This window comes from Cuculus canorus, chromosome 3 (genome assembly GCF_017976375.1).
Source record: "Cuculus canorus isolate bCucCan1 chromosome 3, bCucCan1.pri, whole genome shotgun sequence".
In the NCBI taxonomy this organism is placed as follows: Eukaryota; Metazoa; Chordata; class Aves; order Cuculiformes; family Cuculidae; genus Cuculus; species Cuculus canorus.
In genome coordinates this window covers 14,431,607-14,453,825 of record NC_071403.1, presented here as the reverse complement: position 1 = coordinate 14,453,825, position 22,219 = coordinate 14,431,607, and the positions used below count along the sequence as shown (strand labels likewise).

At 37.5% G+C, this 22,219-nt stretch overlaps 1 protein-coding gene across 1 annotated transcript in view; it reads right to left on the bottom strand.

The window, feature by feature from the left end:
* The window catches only part of COL19A1 (collagen type XIX alpha 1 chain), a 203,633-nt gene that overhangs the window by 88,696 nt on the left and 92,718 nt on the right, over window positions 1–22,219 (bottom strand). The window contains exons 12-14 of the mRNA XM_054062421.1: window positions 18,445–18,498; window positions 9,880–9,933; window positions 9,204–9,239 (exon numbers count right to left, since the gene is read on the bottom strand). Coding sequence (XP_053918396.1) covers window positions 9,204–9,239; window positions 9,880–9,933; window positions 18,445–18,498 — 144 coding nt within the window. The remainder of the gene's footprint in view (window positions 1–9,203; window positions 9,240–9,879; window positions 9,934–18,444; window positions 18,499–22,219) is intronic.

Here is a 22,219-nt window from a genome sequence, read left to right as displayed (position 1 = left end):
TGTCACCCTAATACTCTACCATCAGCAAGAGGATAGGTATGGCGATGAGTGAAAAGAGTCGTAGGACCAGCACGAGGCAAAGTGAGATATAAGAACAACCTATTCTGTGGCATCAGTCTGGCAGTAAAATATAATGAATGTTTACACATGGCTTAACATGCACAGGTTTTTCCTGACTCTGCCAGATCACCTCCGAGGTTGGAGGGTGGTGCCTTTCCATGTACTTCATGGAGAAGTGAACTAAAATAATGTATTCAGGCCTCAAGGTTTGTACCTGTCACGGACCAGGCAAGTTCTTTGGAGTTATATGTCTCAAATATTACCATGCAGCTTAGGGAAAAAATAGTCAGTGAATGGAGATGGGCTCAGGTGCATCTGAAGCTTACAAAATGTATTGCAATGATTGAGGATGCCTATGAAAAGGGATGAAACAATGCACAGGCAGACACAAGAGGGTTGTACAAGATATTGAAAATTAAGAATGAAAACTTGTAAACTCCTTTATAAGGGGTAAACTGTAAAAGAAAGTGTTGGCAAGGGAAAACATGTGGGTTCTGAAGCTAGATAAAGAATCAGAAACCTTTCTATAAAGCATATGGTCACAGATACTTAAATAAAATATTGTCAAACACTTAAGACTAATCTTTAGTCGATGGAATATAAATATTGAGAGGTTTAAAAAATGCCACAGTAGAATAAGTGAGCTTTCAAAAGAACATCTCACTGAAAATATCTGGTAGGAATTAACATTTTAATACTTAACAGTTAATTTTTGCAAGTATCAGGAGATAAAAGTTAATAAGAATTTTTAAAATTGAGATGGTAGAAGAAAAATGTATTTGGAAGTGATAGAAATATCAAGTAACAGTTCAGCTACTTAAGATGTTCTAAGCTCCATAAGCTATTGATTTAAAGTGTATTAGCTGCTTAATCGGAAGCCACTTATTACAGAAAGGCTAAAATCCTGTGATGTGGCCATGTGGGTACAAAACCACAACAGATTCCCTGATACATCATGACAAACAGAGATATGGTGGAGATGTCATTGATAAACTTAATAGCTCAGAGTAACTGCCTAAGAACAGTCTTCAAACAAAAGCAAAACATTTATGGTGACCTGGTGGTGAATTAAAATAAGCGAAGAAAAAGACCACCGACAAAAAAAACCTAGCTGAAACTGAAGAATGAAGTTGCTTAAGGTTGTTACTTGCATTACTTCCTCCGCAAGCTTATCGCCAATGCCAAAGCATATTTAACAAATATTAGACAAATAAGTATAATCAGAAATGTATATCAGAAATACAATACAAATGTTAACAACAAGAAGAGTGCTCTGATTAAAGCACTAAAAATATTCCATTATTGACCATATTATCCCATTATAGACCTTTATAGACTTTTTTTGTGCTCTATACATAAATTTCCTCATTCATTTTTTTCCTCACTATCAATTCCAGCAAACATATGACCTCAATTTTTATGCAATAGAAGCTACTAGAGAGGGAGAAAGCACATGTGCTTTAGTGAGATGAGTCAAGCAAAGACAGAGACAAAGCCTAAATTAGGTATGCAGGAGCACCTTGTGGTAATGTAAGAATAGGACATTTTCTTATCATTTGAATATGCAAGCTTTTATAATGATAAAACTTCCTACTTTAAAAAGACTCATCTATAACAGACATTACCTGGCTAAACAATTTGGAAAATATGTATATAAATAAAAAGGTATGGTGTGACTGAAACAAAATCAACAGTAGAATTTTTTTTACAAGTAAACTGGTGGGTAATTCCCACTGCAGGGGCTTGACCTAGTTCTTCAATACACAGTTCTAACCAGGATGAATAAAACCCGTCACACTGAAGAATGACATATACAACGAACCCTCTGTAAAGCCCACAAATACAGCAGCATGGAATCCCACAAATAAATAGCCAGGTAAAAAGTGACCAGGGATTTCCAGATGCCTGATGTAACACAGTGTGTGCTCATGGCAAACTGGGACACCCTGACAGACTCAAAGAGCATTCCCCAGCCGTCCAAATTTGGCTTGTAGGGTGGACAGTACTGTTGTGGCTGCCCTCATGCAAGAATTTCTCAGCTAGACAGGTAAACAGACACGATGTATCAAGATGCAGTTCAATTAATAGTTAAATTCATGTACTTATCTCGAGGTGTTACTGAACAAGTTCTTCTGTGCAAGTCATTATTGTCACTGCAACCCGTCTAACCTATTTTGAAGGTATTTTCCACTTCGGACTGTTTGTACCATATCGTTGGGAAATCAGTGGTTTTCTCTCATGTAATAAAGGGCAAGCAAAGGAGCTGAAATATGAATACCTTCTCTGCAGTCAAGATGTGAATACTGTGTTGGTACAGGTATCTTCAAGCCATTTTACTAGCTGTGACTTTCCCGTTTCCTTACCTCAAAAGCTCAAACAGGAGGATGAGGAAATGAAAGATCTTAAATTAAAACTATGACATTTCTTCTTCTTGCCCACAAGACTGTCCGTCACCACCCACATGGAAACCCACAGAACGCACAGACACACCTTACTGTTACAAAATTTAGCTTAAGTGGGAAAAATGGCATAGTAAAATCATGGAGGGATGAAAAATTTCTTACTGGGTTACTGTTTTATTGAGGGAAATTAGACTATCACTTATTTCAAATACCTGCATCTTCAGCATTTCCAAACATGACCTCATTCACATCCTCACGGAAGTAAGTCAAGATAGCAAATTGAAAGACTTGAACTCCAGGTTTGGCTGTTATTGGTACAGCAGTAATCATCCTGCTTGGGAGTTCGGAGTGGAATATGCCACTCTTTTGCATTCAAAACTGCTGCCAACCCACTTCTGTGGGAAAAGACAGCATTTAGCAGAAGTATTTCAGTCTGCCAAAAAACACCATTAGCCACATTTTTATGATAATTTATTACTGAAGCAAACAGAAAATATGTTCCTCATTCATCTCATTAAGCTTTGGATTTGGTCATTACTGCAGCTCTCTCTGGTAACTTCGCTTGAAATCTACTTTGCTTCAGAGTCAATCATTTCAAACGGAAATTGGAGGAGTAATTTCACAGAGTTCACATCTTATGAACCCAGTACTTTCAGTAGACATGAGTCTATTTTCCAAGTAAAAAAAAGTATCATTTAAAATCCTGAGGAGTAAATTGAAATTATTCTTTACATTGATGTCCACTGCATATGGAACTGTTCTCAAATCATTCTTCTAATGAAGGACACATAAATCACATTCATGCTGATTTAGCAGACTGCGATTTTTTTAAAAACAAATTTTCTGTAAGGCTAAGACATCATCTTCACTTGTGCCTTCAGTATCAACAGTACCACATAAGGAAGATAAAAAAAAGACTGAAGACTGATAAACCATCTTCTGTTTCACCAGTAGGGTAATCTTAATAGGATCTGCTTCCATACTTAAAAAACAGTTCTAAAGAAGAGAATACTTGCAAGTTATACTACGAGAGTTAAAGATGACCATTATTGGATGCAAACCAACTGAACAGCTCAGTATTTTCATTTTTAATTTTTAATACTAAAAATATAGATAAAATACAGATTTTTCATAGAGGGATGTATATGAAAAGAAGAAATTTAGAATGAAAATAAAATCTTCTGTCTGTACTTTTTTAAGTTCACTAGAATTGCTCTCCTTTAGTTTATACCATTACATGAAAAGAAAGAGGGGATAACATCAGCTGAGATGCTTACTAATGGAGGGGTGAGTGCATTCTTAAGAAAAGAAAGCTATCCGGATGTCTTATTTTTCAGTGTGAGACAGGAAAGGAATTGCATGGAGAAGACACAATAAGTTAAAAGCAGCACATGATTTTTCAGGAAGAATTATTGAAATACAGCTGTCCGCTCTACCAGCAAGAATGCCAGGATACTAAACACCTCCTCCTCGGAGTTCTGCATAAATGCCAAATAGTTACACTATAACTAAAGCACTGCATCAAATGAATTTGTCAAATTACTAGGCAATATTATCAAAAGTGAATTTTAGATTTATCCAAATAACGGCTGAGGCTCCGAGGGGAAAGCCTCATAGTCTGTCGCTGATATTTGTTTAGGGAGAGGAGAGCCAAAAGTGACGGCAGAGCTTGCCCGGGCCTGAATCGGCATCTTGCTCCCACTGCTGCCTCCACACCACACTTGTGAGCCAGCTTCCTTCAGCTCAATTTAACCAGACCTAGGAGCCAACATTCCAACTATCTGTTTAGTAAGCAAGTCTTGGCGACTTCTGTCTGTGACCGACTTAAGCCTCAGCTTCTGCGTAAACACTTAGTGCCATCTGGATTACTATTTTATAACTCCTGAAAGGGATAGGTTCACAGGAACGTACGGACGGACGCTTGTTTTCCTCAGGAACTAAAAGCAGCGTATCGAGTGTCAAGAGGAATAGTTATCATATATTTTACAAGAGATGGCTGTGCTACCTTCCTCACCTGTCACTCTTCTGACATGGCACGCACAAGTTTGAGCTGGGGATACCAGAGCGCGTGAGCTGCAGAGCCAGCTGTGCCCCTGCGGAAAACAGGCACCACCTTCTGCACAAAATTCCACATTTTGACAAAACCATACAACAGAGCGGCATAATCCCTCCTGTTTATTCCATGAGGGGTCCTAGGCTACAATACACTACAATTTATCAGAGATCCTCAACTTTTAAAGACTAAACATATCCTTGCATGAAGTGGGCATTATCAGGAAGAAAAATTCAAAGTATATTCCCAGCATTCATTACAAGGCACTCAAAAAGTACTAAAGAACAGAGACACCTAGTGCTTACAGAGCAAGTCAGAAAGTTAACATAGCAGAGAAATTAAAGACAACATAAGGAAAGGATGAGAATTGATCATGACTTTGGACTACTCTCATAATCTACCATCATAACTGAGGAGACAAAATAAACACATATGTCAGTGTTATGTTTACTGACTCCGTGTAAGCATATAAGAACTTTAAATCCTTACTAGAAGAGCTAAGATATGCACAAATATGTCACAGTCAGTGATGCAAGCCTCTAAAATGTATTTGTATGAATAATGCAAGAATCAAATAAATATACTTAAAACTACTGAAATTATTGTCAATAGTATTCTATGTAGAACCTATTTTTTCTTTTGTTTTTAATTTAGCTTATTTTTTACTACAATGCTGTTTCTTTTTTTCCTTTAAATCGTAATGCAAGAATGATGAAACTGTATCAAAAATATTTTCCGTACCTGCCTTAAAGAAACATACAGAAACACATGGCCTGCAATTCTAATACTAACACTATTAGCTGTAGAAACACAGGCAAACAATTTCTTTCTGAATCCTGTGCTACTGCTGCAAGTGACAAGTTTTGTGAAGCGTGCATGCTTTAGGATTTTGGTACAGATTTTATCTTAATGGACAAACAGGAGTATTGGGAGCTGTTTTTTTTCTTTCAGAGCAATACAATTTCTGATCTATGAAATTTCCATTTCAAACTGATAAAATAATTTTTACATCTTAAAAAGCAGTGGCATTATTTCCTCTTTGGGAGTTTGGGATGTGCTTTTCATCTGGTAGCTTGTTACAGCTCTATGACATTTACTAATTCTGCTATGCATGCTGCCTCCAAGTACCCCTCATTCCTCTGAGAATATAAGGGATATACGTGTCAGTTGAACGCTTTTAAAACCACAGCTTTTTGTTCCAAGAACAAATAACTTCTTTTCTGCATTTTTTCATGTTGGAGGGCAGAGCACGCTTACCTTGCTTCTGAGCAGCAGGATATTTACTGCATCTCAAAGGGTTTCCTTTAACACTTTCACAGCACAGACAAATACCTAAGTGAGAGTTCTTACTATTTGCTGTTACATGCTTCTGTCAATCACCTACAGACAACTCTCCATGGACTGAAGGACCACCAACCAGCTGTTTAGGAATGACTACAGTGAACCAGTCTCTGCCTTTTGCCACCTTCATGCTCCCCATGTCGAGGACAGGACCACAGTATAGGTCTGTGCAGGGGAAGGATGCTCTAATTTATACTGAGATCAGCCTAAATGATAGACCTTCTTCAGTTTAATCCACTGATGTATGATTCCTCTTGGCAATACAAAGGAATGGAAGAGACGCACGTGGCAGCAGAACTCTGTACAGCCATCATTTCTCACCTCTCTCTATGCAATTGCACTGAGGCAGAAGGCCAAACCTTCCAGTTTGAGCAAAATTAACTGTTTTGAATACTCTGTCCCTCCCTGGCCAAATGCATTTTGGTGTTAGCTTTAGCAGTGTGTCATTATTTTCACTCCTCTTCCCTCCCTGCCCCCCTCCCCCCGCATAATAATTAATTTTACATTTTGACAAAAAGAAATAAATCATTTTCACATTAGGAAAAAATAAACCCAATTATAGGTAGAGGCTGAATTTCTAACATTATGCATGAGTCCCAAATGAATGGAACATTTTAAAACTCTCTTTTTAAAAATGTTCGTAACTGAAACGCTGATGTCACATTTTGGCTCTAACAGCATGAACGGTCCTGACATAGTAAATTCTCATTCAGTGACACATGAACCTTGATATTATCTGACCTACTACTTATTCACAGCAAGATACAGCATATTCCTTCCATGATTATATATCATGAGAATCATGGCCACACAGAAGTTACACAAATAAAACAGCTCTGAAGACTGGATGTTCCCCGAGCAACACCACCATGCACACAATTCATCTTCTTTTAGTCCTTGCCAACAGAAATATGTGACTATTTACAGTGGCAGAGAAAGACTTCCTGCTGGGCCATATATTCCTGCAGTGTTGTAATCTGTCTACAAGCTGCTAAACTAATTCACACTCACTCTTGTTTATTCTCTCTCTTAGCAGCTACACAAAAAAATATCAGTACATCAGTCAGTAACATCCCTCTGAAGACTTCTGCTTGCTTCCCTAAAGTTAAAATATTTCCTTTCAAAAAGTGTGAGGATGACCATCAGTGCATGTACCAACATGGAGATACTTGGCTATGCTTGAATCAAAGGAATTGAAACATTTGCACAGCATTTTATAATCTAAGAAATGTCACTCTTTGACAGTTGATTTTATCAAAGTGAATCACTCAAGGTACAGGAGTACGTTCGGCCAATTGGAAAGTAGATTCTGAATTTCAAAATCATAGTACTATCCTCTGAGTATAACTCTTAGGAAAGATAAGCGTCAGCAACTGAAGACAACGAATGCATTCAAAACAGGTTTAACATATGCAGGTACTGCTATCAATACACGTAGTCATTTTTCCACCATTTATGAAATAAATGCTCAGAAGGGCCATTCTATGGTCCTACAGCACACAGAAAATAGGCATCTTGAGTTCTTTTTCCTGTGTCTTATATTCAGAATTATCCTATTTCCATTTCAGTCATCTCTCCAAGGCCTGTAAGAAACTATCCACATCTACCTCCAACAAGATATGAACTGTAGCAAACATGTTGATATCACGTCTGACCTCACATATTTTTGCAGGTAAATTATAGGAAAGGGAATAGATGATTTGGTGATCAAATCTGCAGCTTCCCAAGTCTGATACACAGATTTTTTTTCTATAAGGAAAGAAAGGATGGAAGATAGGTGTCTGCTTCTTTTCCCCCTTTGAGAACTGTAGAAACTGTAGTCTTCTATATTATTGAAATACTGTTCTTCCTAAGAATCCAGTAAGTCATTTCCCAGTTATAACATTACACTTCATTTTGCTTTCCAGTTTATATTTGTTATGCATGTCTTGTCATTACATAAAATAAAGATTATATAGATGTCAAGACCGCGATACAGAACTCTGCAACCGTTTGAAAGAACAAACTCTAAAAAAAAAATTCTATTCTGTGTGAAAAGAATTTATCAACCTCTTCTTCAGGATATAAAATTCCACATACTGTAGTACACGTTATTCTTAAATATTTATTAGACATGTTCAAACACTGACATGTAAATGGACTTTAATTAAGCCAATGCTGAAATTGTTTTAATTATTTTCATTATGGGTAGCGGCATTATTGTGTAGCGTGAGGAACTAAGACCATATGATGTCTTTCATAAATGACAATGGTCTATGTTTTGCAGTACCAACAAATACAGTGAATGCAGAAGTGGAAGTGTGTGTGATCAACAGCGAATATCAAGCTGAATCTGATCTGGCAGCCTGATCTAGTGGGATGTCCCTGCCCATGGCAGAGGGGTTTGAACTAGATGATCTTTAGGGTCCCTTCCAACCCAAACTATTCTATGATTCTATGAACTGGCTGGCAAGGTGCAATGACTGGAAACCAGGGGAATATATATGAGTGAGTGAGTGAGTGAGTGAGTGAGTGTGTGTGTGTGTGTGTATGTACACTCACAGGTGTACATGTGTGTTTTCATGTGGGTGTCTGTGAGTGAGCAGCTCTGCATCTGCAGTGGGGGAGGGACGCACATCGTGTGCTGTGTATATTCCCCCCAGTACCAGACCATCATCATGATCAGCCAGAGGTGCTACGGGCTGCTGGTGTTGTTTGTGTTAGTGGGAGTGCTGAGCGTGTCCACCAGTGCTGACCTGTATATAAATGTGGTACGCGGGGTTATGTGCCTATCGGGAATGTCCACTCAGCCCCACTACCAGTTGGACCTGAGGGCAAGGAGCTGTGGCAGCCTCACATCTATTTGGCTGCTGGACGCGTGCCCACATCCTTAACTTTCTGAAAATAGGATCTTGTATGACCAATTTGAACTTATGTGTGCTATATATATAATACTGTATTGTGCATATGGCATCACTCATAACTAATTACTTAATAAAATAACCAGACAATATTTACAATATCTTAAAAAGCATTAATGACTTTTGCAAGCTCTTACTGAAAAATGTTTTTCACTAAAAATAACAAGAGAATTCTTTCTCTTTAACCCATCTAATATTGTCTACGCACAAAGTAAAAAAAAGAATGTTGGTAGGAAACAAGATGTTTTAAATATGCTTATTTTCTTTATATTTATAAAATTCCCTTTTCCCTGCTTCACAATGAATACAGAAAATGTAAAGGCATTCTAAAGTGATACAGCTGGTTCTTAAATTTGATAACAAAAGTATTTACATGGCAAATAAGCTAAAACCTGCAGCATCTCATAGTGATTTCCTTTCATCTTTTTTTGTTTTACATGTACTTACACTCAAGGCAGCTGGTCCAGGAGGTCCTGCATCTCCCTAGTCGAAACAGAAGAATAAACAAATCGGTAATCTCTTTAGTTATATGGTTTTAACCTCTAGGTATTTTAGAGGATATGTACCACTGCAGAAGTAAATTCAGTATAATGATCAAACATGTTCTGATTATGAAAATGTACGAGTAAAGCAATATTCTTGTTCAGTAATGGCGTAGGTGTACACAGTTCACCACAGGTTAAACAGAAAAATATGGCAGGCCTCTGCATAAATGAACTGCAGCTTAAAAAGGCAACCCTTCAAAACACATTTGCATGTTAAATTACAAGCTGCAGCTCACACACACATGGTCACCACTAAAAATCAGTGTGACAGCTCACATACGTAAAGACATCCGACTGTAAAATGTTCACAGAATTAGGTCACTGAGGTAGGAATCATGCTGTGAGACCTTCAGGTTCAGTCCATGGAGCAAATCAGAATTCCTTTCAAAATTCATTGTTTTAAAGAGCACTTGTCTTCCATATTTACAGTTATTCTGTGCACATATTCTTCAACTCTTAAGCTACACAAATGGCAGCAGTGTGTGGTCATCACACATAGTTAAAGCAATGCTTCCAATACTGAAGAAATATCATGGACACTCACATATACATACAATTTTACACATAAAAAAAAGTACCTTTTCTCCTTTAGGACCAGCCACACCAGGACTACCAGGGTCACCTTTTAGTCCCTGGGTAAAGAAGAAAAATGCAATTTGTAGTCATTTGTGGAAAACATTGGACAAAATCCTGTAGTGCTATATATTAGTACATACTAATCAACTAAGCCTTAAAAAACTACCCCATTATTAGAACCACTATGTCATAATTCTTTATTTTCATTATTTTTTGAATAGAGAAACATGTATTGAAGACCGCATGTGTCTTCAACGTATAATTACACATCGGAAGCCAAATTATCTGCTTGATTGTGCCCCATCGTGGCAAGCAGTGTGTAGAAATACAAAGTTCTTTTGTGGTCCCAGTAGGTCTATTTCTTTCACGACTGGCAAGAAATAAAATACTAGGGAAAGTACTAGTACATTCGCTTGACCTCTGCTATAATCGGTTGGTGGGCAGAAAGCCATGGATTCTATGTTTCAGGTATAATGCTGAGCTGGTAAGCTGCAGCAGGGTACAACTCAGAGCTGTTGCAAAGCCTCTAACACTCTAACCTTCATCAGTGTTTGAAAAGGCAATTAGAGAAAAAACTGAGTCCTTCATAACGCTCTCCTTAGTTCTACCTTCAGCTGGAGAAGCAGGTGATACAGCCTAGTCTTACACATTACATATGCAGCAATTTTACATTTGCAGAATCATACAATGGTTTAGGTTGGAAGAGGCTTTTAAAGATCATGTAGTCCAGGCCCCCTCCATAAAGCCTTTAGCACCCAGTACATAATCCTTGTCATCTTCTCCTTGATGCAAAACACATGGAAACATGAGTAGTTTTGAAATATGCCCAGTAAATTCAAGCCACTTTGCAGTTACAGGAATTAATTCTCATCCTGGACCAACACACCAGGAACTCTTTTTTGTTTAAGCCAAAGAGATTTGTCTTGTGCATTCTCTCTGATCATTGCTCTAGAGGCATCTGCCAGGAGACCACGCACATTGTAACTAAGAGACAGCTCTACAGATTCAAAGACTGTACTTGGAAACCAAATGGCAATAGTGTAGGCAATACAGGATGAAATCATGGTAAGATACTCCACAAGAAGGCCACTACTTTTATTACCGTGGAAGTTGAATAGGTTTAGGGCAGAAAAGATTAACCTACAGCTGAATTAGGGTTTACTAACTTAAGTTCTTCCCAGCCCCCTTTTTGCCCTTGTAAACTCTGTTCCTCAGTTTGCAATAATTGGAAAGACAGAGACAACTGGCACAAAAATGATAAGCAACATCTGTGCCTTGGTGGGTACAGAAACATTAAATCAGTGAATGTTCTAAATACTGCATATTTGTGCAACTTCACTTCCTACGAAAATTACATTAATTCACCATCTGGAAGGAACACCATTTAGAACTATATGAGCACTTAAGTACCCACTTTGGATTAAATTTGTGGTTGTTGTAAATACCCCTGATTTAGCTTTGATTTGTCCTTTATTAAGCTTGCCAAATATGTAATAGTTAAATCAGAAGTAGTTTTGTTGTTTGAACTACAAAAATGTAATAGGCAGATGGAATAAAAAAAACAAGCCAAAAAATGCTTTCTTTTTACAATCTGCATATTTATGACATAGTTTTAATATTGCCTCCATTTACTACACCTTTTCACATCTTCCTGAAAGACTGCATAAAACACAACTGCCCCATATTCTAAAAAGATATTTTAGGGATTTTTCAGGTATGTTAGACGTATGGACCTAGTTCAGAATCAATATTAGCAAATGAGCCATGGAACAGTAGGTTGGAGTATAAAATTAGCTCTTAAGTTGTATATTTACCTAAGAGTAAAATGAACTCAAAAAAATCCTGCAGCTCACAGATGGCAATATATATATCTATTTCTCTATATATCTATTTCTGTCTGTGTCTCTACTGACCAGAAAAGACCACTGCAGGTGAAAGATACTGAACCTACGCCATGTCAAACTATGAAACTAATTTTTTCCTAATTGGTGTGTTTAAAGCTTTTAGTAGTGTTCCCGCAGTGCACCTCGATGAGGTATGCAGTTTGACAGCTACTGCAGAGATGATGACTACAGAAGTCAACCCCACATAAAAAAGACAAAGGGAAACTACATATTTGACAACACGCCTTCCAGTGTTTGAAGCAGAATTTCTGACTGGAATTAAGCTTTCCTTTGTGTTCTATAACCCCAAGAAAGAAAAGTACTATCAGAAAAAAAAGAAAAAGCTTAGCTGGTTATCCCATTAGAAGTATTTCTTATCCTTCTACACATGATATACCTTTTAAAAATACTATCTTAGTAAGTTCGAGACATAGTGAATGCTTGGAAAAAACACACATGGAACTTTACCTGTTTTTCCCTACAGACACCCTTTTCAAGGGTGCTGAGAGGTTTAGCTGCTGCTGACCATCTCTGAAATGACCTAAGAAATAAGGATTCCTGTGCTAAGTCAAATCCGTAGCCCCCTGTAGCACTGCAGAGTACAGTATCCTGTCTCTGGCAGAGACCAGAACAGGATGCTTCAGTTAAAGGGATGTGGTTATCTAAACAGATATAATTTGGATGATTTTTGATCAAGTTGGAAATTAGAAAAGCTTGTTTTCTGCAATATTTTAGGAGAACAAGGTCAGCTTTAAAAACAACAAACCAATTTCTATTGATCTAAGGAGTCTGTTATTAGATTTGCCAGAAATTGAAGAACTGAATAGAAATTTCCGTAGCTCTCATAACAGAGGGTAAATGAATTAGTGAATTCTATCCTGATCTAATTCTAGCTTTTGGGGACGAATATAATAATACATGTTTGTGAGTTCATGAAGAGTTTTCATCTGCTACTTGCTCTCCTCTGTAAGGACTACAGCTTTTTAGAGGTCAGAAGAAACTTATATCACAGTTCCTCCATGGATGGCAAAAGGCCAACTCAAGGCTAACAAGATAACAAGAGAGATATTACTGTAACACACTTGCTGATCAAGGGAGAAATTACTGGAACAAGTATATCACAAATACAAATAAGAGTGTAAAGTCTGCAAAATCACAGCCAGAGGGGGAAAGATTAAACTAAAGGCAGGCTTTTTGCTTGGAAGAGGATGATGAAGGTACCTCTTCTGGCGGAAGGAATTTAAAAGGGATGTTACCATATTTGTTGACACTATCTTTGACAAAGATTTAATCAGATTTTTCTCTAATTTTAGTTTACTGGAGTCTTAGCCTGCCTACAAAACCAACTAGATTAGGAGAAGAAAACAATTAAAAACAGTTACAGTGCTTTAAACTCTTAAAAGGGCCTTGGTTTCACAAGTTCTTAAAGGACTAGATTTTTTAATGGTGTCCCGACACTAAGGTTTCTATTTGAATTTTCCTTTTAAGCCAGCAACAATCTCATCCAATGCTTGCTGTGCTTTGCAGTCCCACAGTGAAGAAAAGGTAACTTTACTTGATGATGTGATATATGTGTTCCTTACCAAGTCTGAGAACATTTTATTCCTTCAAAAGAAGTCTCAGGTATAACCAGAAATAGAAAACTAAACACTGACTATGGTTTCAGTCATTTGGGTAAGATCAGAACAGTCAAAGATTTTGCAAGAAAAGGGAACTGAACAATATTTTCCCCTAAGCCAATTCATTTGGGTCAACATTATGATATGCAAATTGTTACTACTATCATTACTAGCAAACCAGACAGAAGATGAAGAGAAAAGTGGATTCATTGCTTGCTGTTTGTGCTGGGAAATCACATTGCTTATGCCCATAGTGTCTGAGTAATTACCTTAACAAAGGAGTCCAGCCCACTTTGGTATCATCTAATCTGCCCATTACAAGTTGAACAAGTACATACCTTCTGTGAATACCCCCATATAACCTACAGGGGTTATATTAAAAGGGAAACGTGTTTGCACTTGCATAGGATGGGGAAAAGCATCCTGTAATCTAAAGGACTCTGCTTCTGTACATAAGATCTTCTTGCAGACTCATCTATTACTTTTAACCTTGACACTGTGATGTTCAGCTGAGTTTAAAATCCACACAAGGGATTTGTAAGGGTTTAATGAGCAGATATCTCTCCGACTGAGACTGACTAGCTGGCAATCCCAGTGATAAAAACTCTGCAGCCCAAACACAGGGAGTAGAATGATAGGACAGAGAGGTTTGAGGAAGGCTTTCAGCAGCAGACCGACAATGAGCTGATCTGGCAGCCAATGCAGAAACCTCCAGAAAGCTAGAGTAAGGAGAGGAATCTTACTAGGAAGCTCTCACAGAGAGCTTCCAGGATTTCTAAGGCTTACACTGGCTGACAGCAGACAACTGGACTGAAGGGTTTCCATACGGACTGGACTGGAGACCATAGGAACAAAGGGCATCAAGAGCCAGGATCCTGTTTAGCATCTTGAAGAAAAACTATCAGCTGCTACACAAACCTCACCAGCAGCCTTAGAAGACAGGGCCCATGGACTTTTCTCAGCTGCCATCAGTTACTTACTTATGCTCAGCTGGGAAATATCCTAAACATGCACTAACCTCTCACCCCGAGACAAAGCGTGTAAAATAAATTTGACATGAATTTGATCAGAGAAGTCTGAAAAAGAGAATCAAAATAACCAAACTTTGCCTGAAATAAGAAAACTCTTTCTAGAGCTCAGGAACATTAAGAAAGCTGTCATGTTAAGTGTTCTTTCCAAGTAAAACATCGTTTTTGTGCCCTTATACTTTACTTGATGAATTTTGACTTAGCATGCTTTAACAGGTTCACTGAGGCCTGAGAAAACTATCATACTCTATAAATCTGCTCAGAGAGAAACCGCCAGTGCTTATACATCATCACAGAAACAGATGAAACAGGTAAAGTGTAGCAGTTGACAATAGGTGTAATTCCCAACAAAAAAACAGAAAGATCTGCAAGCTTTATATACTGGGATAGCATTTCCAACCTCCAAACAACATACTATTTTTCAATTTATGTTTCAGGTGCTTTTAAATATTGTCCTTGCTCTTTTCTCAATAATGTCATTCAAAAACTTCACCTTGCTACACTAACAGAATTTTCTGGATTCTAAGCAACACCTACTGTCTCTTGATATTTTTGTTCCTAACAATGTTTAAGCTCTAGATACAATTAAGTGTCATTGCTACCTTCATACTTCCAAGCAACAAGGTTCTTCCTTTCCTATCTATTTCCTTATAATGCTAATAGTAAGAGAGTTCTAGATTAGAGAGACAGGCCATGAAGGTGTGAAGGTAAATGACTGTTGCTATCATATCAAGACACTGGATCCCTTTAAAAATGTTCAGAGGTCTGTTCACCTCTTCCCACGAGCATAAAAATAACAAGTTTCAATATGTTTACTTTCTTACCACTGAAAACCTGGGATTTTTTTTCACTGCTCACTGTACTTCAGATGTCCATCCTTTGACATCAGGTATGTAAAGGATAGTAATATCTATATATTTATCTGTATATACCAGATTGTAATTTCACATTTCTTTTACACTCTTTTTATACAGTTTTCAAGAAAGGTTTTATTCTTTTCCTACATATGCATGACACTGGCTGAGAGATACAAAAAAACTTTCTGTTTTCACTTAATTTTGCTGAAGGATTTGATTTATGTCAGCAAAACATTAATTGGTAGTATCTCATGGTATTCACTTCTTACCTGCATCACTGATCAAGAAAATGACATGACTCCAGAGGCAGTCTAAAAGTTTCAATGATATAGATTTTCTTCCCATTTCAGTTCAACTCACAAGCACATGAATATAACATAGATCTTACTCCACAGACAGTTTTATGGATGCTTTAATGCAAATTTGTCTCACGGTATACAAGTGTGATGGTAATCCTGATAAATTTGTATTTATCAGGATTTCTTTCAGACAGTGAGCCTATGAAGGGCCACTTATTAGTGATACAAATGATAGCGTTATTAATGTCAAGTGGATAAAAGAGTCTCCAAGGATAAAACAGAGATACTACTCAAACTGGCTGCTCATATTATACAGGCAAATACCTGCTTACAGATGTAAAGTGAACATATACCACAGGAGGACTACATTAATAATACATTAAATTATTTATAACTACTCCTTAAGAAGCTCAAACCAATGGCAACTGCATTACTAGTATTTATAGTAAGTATTCATGTTGTCAGATGGATCTTGAATAATCTCCCAGACTGGGCCACAGCGTTGTAGATCTTGGCTCAGACTCCTGGCGTGATACGAACCGAGAGATGTGCAGAGCAGTTAAATATATTCACAGTTCCTGCATCCAAGCCTGATTCTCAGTAAGAATAACTGACCCACTTAGCACAACGGTGAGGGATGAGGGAATTAAACTTTGTAGGTATCTCTTAATCGTTACAGAAAGCCTAGTTTCCAAATCAAGTCTTGCTTCCCCTGTCACACTACTTGGTTCTAGCAAGGTAAGAAAACACAAATAGTAACAGCAAAGAAAACTGCTCTGTGACACCTACTTTCCTGATTTTCATTAAACTAAATTCAAATATGTTTCTACCACGTGTGCAAGACACAATGTTCAGTCATCATTTTCAAGCTCCTCACTTGCAAGTGAGGAAACCCTCCATCCTCCAGGCAGAGAGAACAGCTGCCAGCAGCCAGTACCACTAGCTGCAAGTATTTCCAGGCTTTCTTTATACGCTACTGCAGATTACAATGTTGTAAGCAGATTAACATGATTATTTCAGAAATATCAGATGATATATTTCTGTATGCTGAATAAGTTTGAGAGACACTGATAGCAACCAAGAGTTAATGATACACATCCCCTTAAATTTAAACTTAATGACTGGCATCTCCATGAATAACTGAATCCAAAGCATTTTATGGAAGTGTTGTTAAAAGGAATTATATGTGGATTCAAACAATTCAAGTTATATTGCCTTGTGCAATTTTACTTCCAAAATATTTACTTCCCATGATTATTGTGTACTATTTCTTGACACATTACAACAGTTCAGTAAATATTTCAAAATATAAAGGTTCGATATTTTACACTTCCACAGTGCCACTATGCAAAACATGTTCTAGAGTTCATCAGATACTTGGTATACCTCACTCTTCCTAAAAGGTTTATGGAACAAGATCCCATGTAGCAAAGGAGATCGTGTAAGGCCAGCACAGAAATGTCCCCAGAGCTATGGAAAGAAACACAGATGTGTTTTTTCCATGCTGTCAGCATATATGCATGCAGGACAGAAGTATACAGTTCACCTTTATGGACAGGCAGGCTACAACAGAATACCTCTTTGAATACCTAAACGTACTTTCAGCTCAGTACATAGTATACGTTTCCACATGGAGGACATCCACTATTAGTCAAAAATAGCCTGATTTCTCTGGCATTGAATTATAATAACCTAAAATAGGAAAAATATTTTTATGGTTACAGTGTGTGTTGAAAGCCAGATGACATAAAAAAATGCCATAATTACATAGTCTGTTTTACTGCATTTTCAGTAAACCAGCTACAATATCACAGCTTTTTTGTGTCAAATGTTGACTCCGTTAGTCTTTTGGTAAAGTATTTTAAAAAGCTTTGCTCAATTTTTTCAAAATCCTGTATCTGAGTTACAGTCATTCTGCACAGACTTTGGGCAGTCAGGTTCAGATCCCTCTGCGAGATGCTCTCTGTCTTCAACTGCAATGCTTTGCAATTGGAGACCCAACAATATCCTGCATTACAAACTAAACCCAGGATGATCCCCAGCTAGGTCAGGAAAGAGAAAGAAAGGGGGGAAAGGGATAAAGAAAACTGCTGCCAACTGCTGGTTGGCCTTTTTAGCATTGCATTGAAAAAAATATCTGATTTTCAGCCCCCTCATCTTCATTTAATATATACAGAAAAAAATTAAATTTAAAAATAAATCAGGCAAAAGTATGCTTTATTATTAGATGTGTCTGTATCATTCTGCTCTGTCTGTATCATTAGCTCAAGTTCAACCTTGATTGTGAACTCAATGACCAAGTTTATGCAGTATTTTCCGATACAGATTCATACTGTTCTTCAAATATGGACCAGACCAATTAACTAACAGGCAGTGAAATCCAGCAGAGAAAAAAAGTGAAATTTTAACTTAAATTCTCTCTCATATGAGCCACATAGCACAGTGAGTGATCCACGGCTCAGATGGAATGCCTAACAGGCTGTGTATTTTCTTTTTCAGAAACCAAGACTCCAGACGCACCTTTACCTTTTCTCCAGAAATGCCCTCTTTTCCAGCAGATTGCACACCCAGCAATGATTCTCATCTGTATCGTGTTGCTTTAATCCCCATGCTTGTTTCAGTTTATCTCATGAGCCGTCAGCAGACACTATCATGGAACCTACTATATTCTTTCCCACAGCTCTCCTGTCTAACCTGAAGCCCTAAGAACTCATATTTCAACTGAATGCTCCTCTCTTGCCCAATCACCTTGCAGATATTAACTATCCAAGAATGTACATTTTCTAAATCCACCGCTCTCCTTACATAAACTCTGAATTTCACTGCTTAGCCATCCTCCCTAAAGACTGTAACTTGACTGATTCATTATCATTCAGTTTACCTCTCTTCCACGAATGCCTTCTGGTCCTGGTTCTCCTTTATCTCCCTTTTCACCCTAAAAGAACGAATATTTATTTTATTACATATACAAGACAAATTGTAACCCATGACACTATTTAACAGGAAAAATATTTTAAGATTCTAGTCTGTTCTACATGAAGTGGTACATATACATTGCTGGCCGCACAAGCAAAATTATTTCTTACATTCCAACAGAAATTCTTTCCAAATAAACGCCTCTGAGAAATGTCTAGCACTCCAAGAGCTATAGCTCTCTGTACTTCACAGTCCCACTGAACAGCCACAAAGACTCACCACAGAAAAATATTCTTGATTCTCAGTGCTCTGAGAACAAGGTGGTGAAACACTGGGGAACAGTTTTCCTTTCGAATATCTAAACATTGACACTAAGTTAATTGCTTTCATTCTGACACTGTTTTAAAATAAACAATCCTTGTTTTAAATATCTGATAAAAGAATTATCAATATTACCATTTGGCTTTGGCTCATACTGACATATAGTTCACTGACAACATTTGAAAAACTGAAACAATTTTTTGTTCTGAAAATTTTCTCATAAGTATGAACATGAACTACATTGTGAGAAAAAAAAATGGTGGGAAGGATCCTTCAGAGTCAACTATACATACAGGCTGGTTCCCATTTTTGCTTATGAAACACTAACTACAAAACACAATATTCTTTGTAGGATACATGAAAGTATTCTGTTCCACATTATCTCTAAGTACCATGCTATTCCAGTTAACACGTATTACATCAAAGTGAACAAAATACATCTGCTTAAGGAGCATAATATAGGGGAGAATGTCTTCCAGAACAAACAAGCCTAAACAGTTCTATAATTGCATCTCTCTCACTAAACCAAACTTTGTCACATCATAAAAGTAACATAATTCCGATAAAAGCACGAGAACTGGCTTTATTGGAGCCAAAGCTCTTCATATCAACCAAAGAAAGAGAACAGCCCTGCACTGAATTTCAATTTTCTCCAGGGGACTACATTTGCCTAAGCAGAACCTATTCATTATGTCAGCATCATCTTCATAATTCTGTTAGGTAAATGGCATTGAACTGAGATCATTCAGCTAAATCCATCTGTGACACAGCCCTGATTCAGAGCTATTCCTCCAGTGGCAATGACAGAGGGCATTTCATCTAATAATCAGTTTTGCAAAATGAGTTTATATGAGCTTTCTCAAACAACTGAAGCCTACTAACAAATTAGCAACAGCAAACTGTGAATTTAATAATCCCACGCACAAGGTGGCTTTGCTAGTTCATTGTTTCCATTTTAATATATCTTGTTGATAACAAACCTAATGCTATGCATTAACCTGATTCACACTGTTAAGGTTTCTCCACAAGTCTTGCCTTATTTGCTTGTAGAAAAAACCAAAAAACAACCAAAGAAAAAACCCAAAACCCCAAATAAATCTATGCAATTATCGTCAGACCTTAAATGACACTAAACAGTTGTAGGAATCTTATACCTATTATGTTAGTATGTTTAATTTCTAATGCTCTTTCTGCTCTATGGATTGATGAGTCAGTTGAAATAGTAATTTATTTTCACTGTCAGTTGAAAAAAGTAACAGTTGAAGTTCCAGACTTATTCTTCTTTAAATAGCTCACTTAAAATCTTTAGAAGAAACTGAAAAAACATGACATTTTACTTTTCATCACTGTGACATACTGGACCTTAAAGACTGCTTTCAGGATCTTTCAACTAGTATCAGTTACACTGCTACAGCCTTGCAACAGCTATAAAAATACAATCATGTGTTTGACATAGTATCTCCTTATCCTTACTAGATTTAAAAATCATTCCCATTTATGGAGCTGGTTTTTCTTCTATGATTCACCTGTTTTCATACTTTCAGAGAAAATGATATATACATGTAAAATTTGCTTCAGAAGTAGTAGTAACCTGTAATTTCCTTGATGTACAGGTGGAAACCTAAGGTAGAAATATCTTGTCATATTTTGTTATGCAACATCTACATTTACCTATGAACCTAAACAGAGCATCTAAATGAAAATATGACCCTCTCGTCACCCTTGCCTATCATTTGCCTTAATGTTCGATGAGCAGCATGTGTTGAAGACCATGCCTTTTTCCTCCACTGCAGCATGGGGTAACTTTAAAATGCTGGCAGGCAGTTCTAGACCCACACAAGTGTGGTTGGTGAATGCAGTAGAGAAAGATAAACTCTCTTCCTTTTGATTTACAAGATGTGAGGATTTAAGATGTTTGTCAGTCTCAGACAAAACGATGAAAAGCACCCTCCACTAATGAGCCCGGGCCTCTGCGGAGTCCCAAGAGCCATGGGCTTTCTGCCAGGTATGTGATTTTACTATGAACCTGTCCTGATTTTTTAATGGAGTAAATGATTTGTCCTTGCTGAGCCCGTCTTATGGAATGCCCATGTCCTCTGTGAAGCCAGAATTCAAATCAGAGGTCCAATTATTACAATTTATTCTCATGAGAACTGAGCCAAGTCACTCTTATTTCTGCTTTTATGGAGCGCACTATACTGCATAATTAACAGCTTCAAATCTAGCCAGTTGTTGGAATTGCTGAAGTAACTCAACAGTGGAGAGGAGGCTGTTGATAATCAACATCATGGCTTACCTCATAGATTAACAAAAGGGAGAGAAAAATATGCTAACACCATTTTATATCTAATGTTCCTGTCTGCTTATGCTACATTCAAATGAAGAAAATGAAAGACTATTTATTGCAAACACAGGATGACAAAAGTCTGAAAATGCCATGGCTTGTTTATTAGTTAACTAAAACTAATCCAATGTAACAGTGAAATATTTGTACTTCTTTGGGTGCATTCTGCTTTCAGTTACCCCAATGGAAAAAGCTGGTTGGGTTGCTCGAGTATAAGTGCTGGGAGGGATTCAGTCTGCTGTGTGTTATAACAGAAGCACTGAACTCAGTGGCAGCGTTCTTTAATTAGAGCCAGCGGTTCATGCATGGCTTCTGGAAGACTAGAGTACCAGCCTTCAGCTCTTTTGCCAACTTTAGGGCTGCCTCATTTTCCTGGCATATTATTTTCTCTTAATTATAACAGCAAAGTAATGCATTTGGAAATAAAATGCATTCATACCTAAAAATTTACCTAAAATGGTAAAGTTTCTTTTGCAGTGCTGTCCTGTTAATGATATTAATCAGGAATTCCTGATATCCTTTGCTCCAAGCATTTTCGAGTACCATTGTTAACAACAGATTAGATACTCTCCAAAGTACACAAGCTATACTGTATCACTACCTCAGTGTGGATATTTTATAACTTTTAACCTCTGAAACTCTGATTTTGCCCTACATAGCTTTCAGACAGTCACAGCTTGGGGACTGGTGGGTTGTGGTTTTTTAATACTCTGCAGCATTTTGCTACTGCTCTATCTCAGCTGATTGCTCTTGTGCCCACCTCTCCACAGCTATTCATAAGCTGAACCTAGTTCATAATAATGCTTCTCAATTATTCCTAAATAAGTTATAATTTAAAAAAAAAATCAGCATCTTCCGTTCAAAAAACATCCCTATGGCTCTTTCTGTTTTTGTTGACAGATGTCTGGACAGCTGGGGTTACGAAGGGCTCTATCCCAACAATTCACTGACGTGTAACCTTTCCGCAGAAAGTGGGATAATACTGCTTCAGGAAAGCGGCTGAAGCACCTCAGGACCACTGAAACAGTAGAGGATTTAAAAGGAGTGGAAATCAAGGCAGACTATAATCTCATCT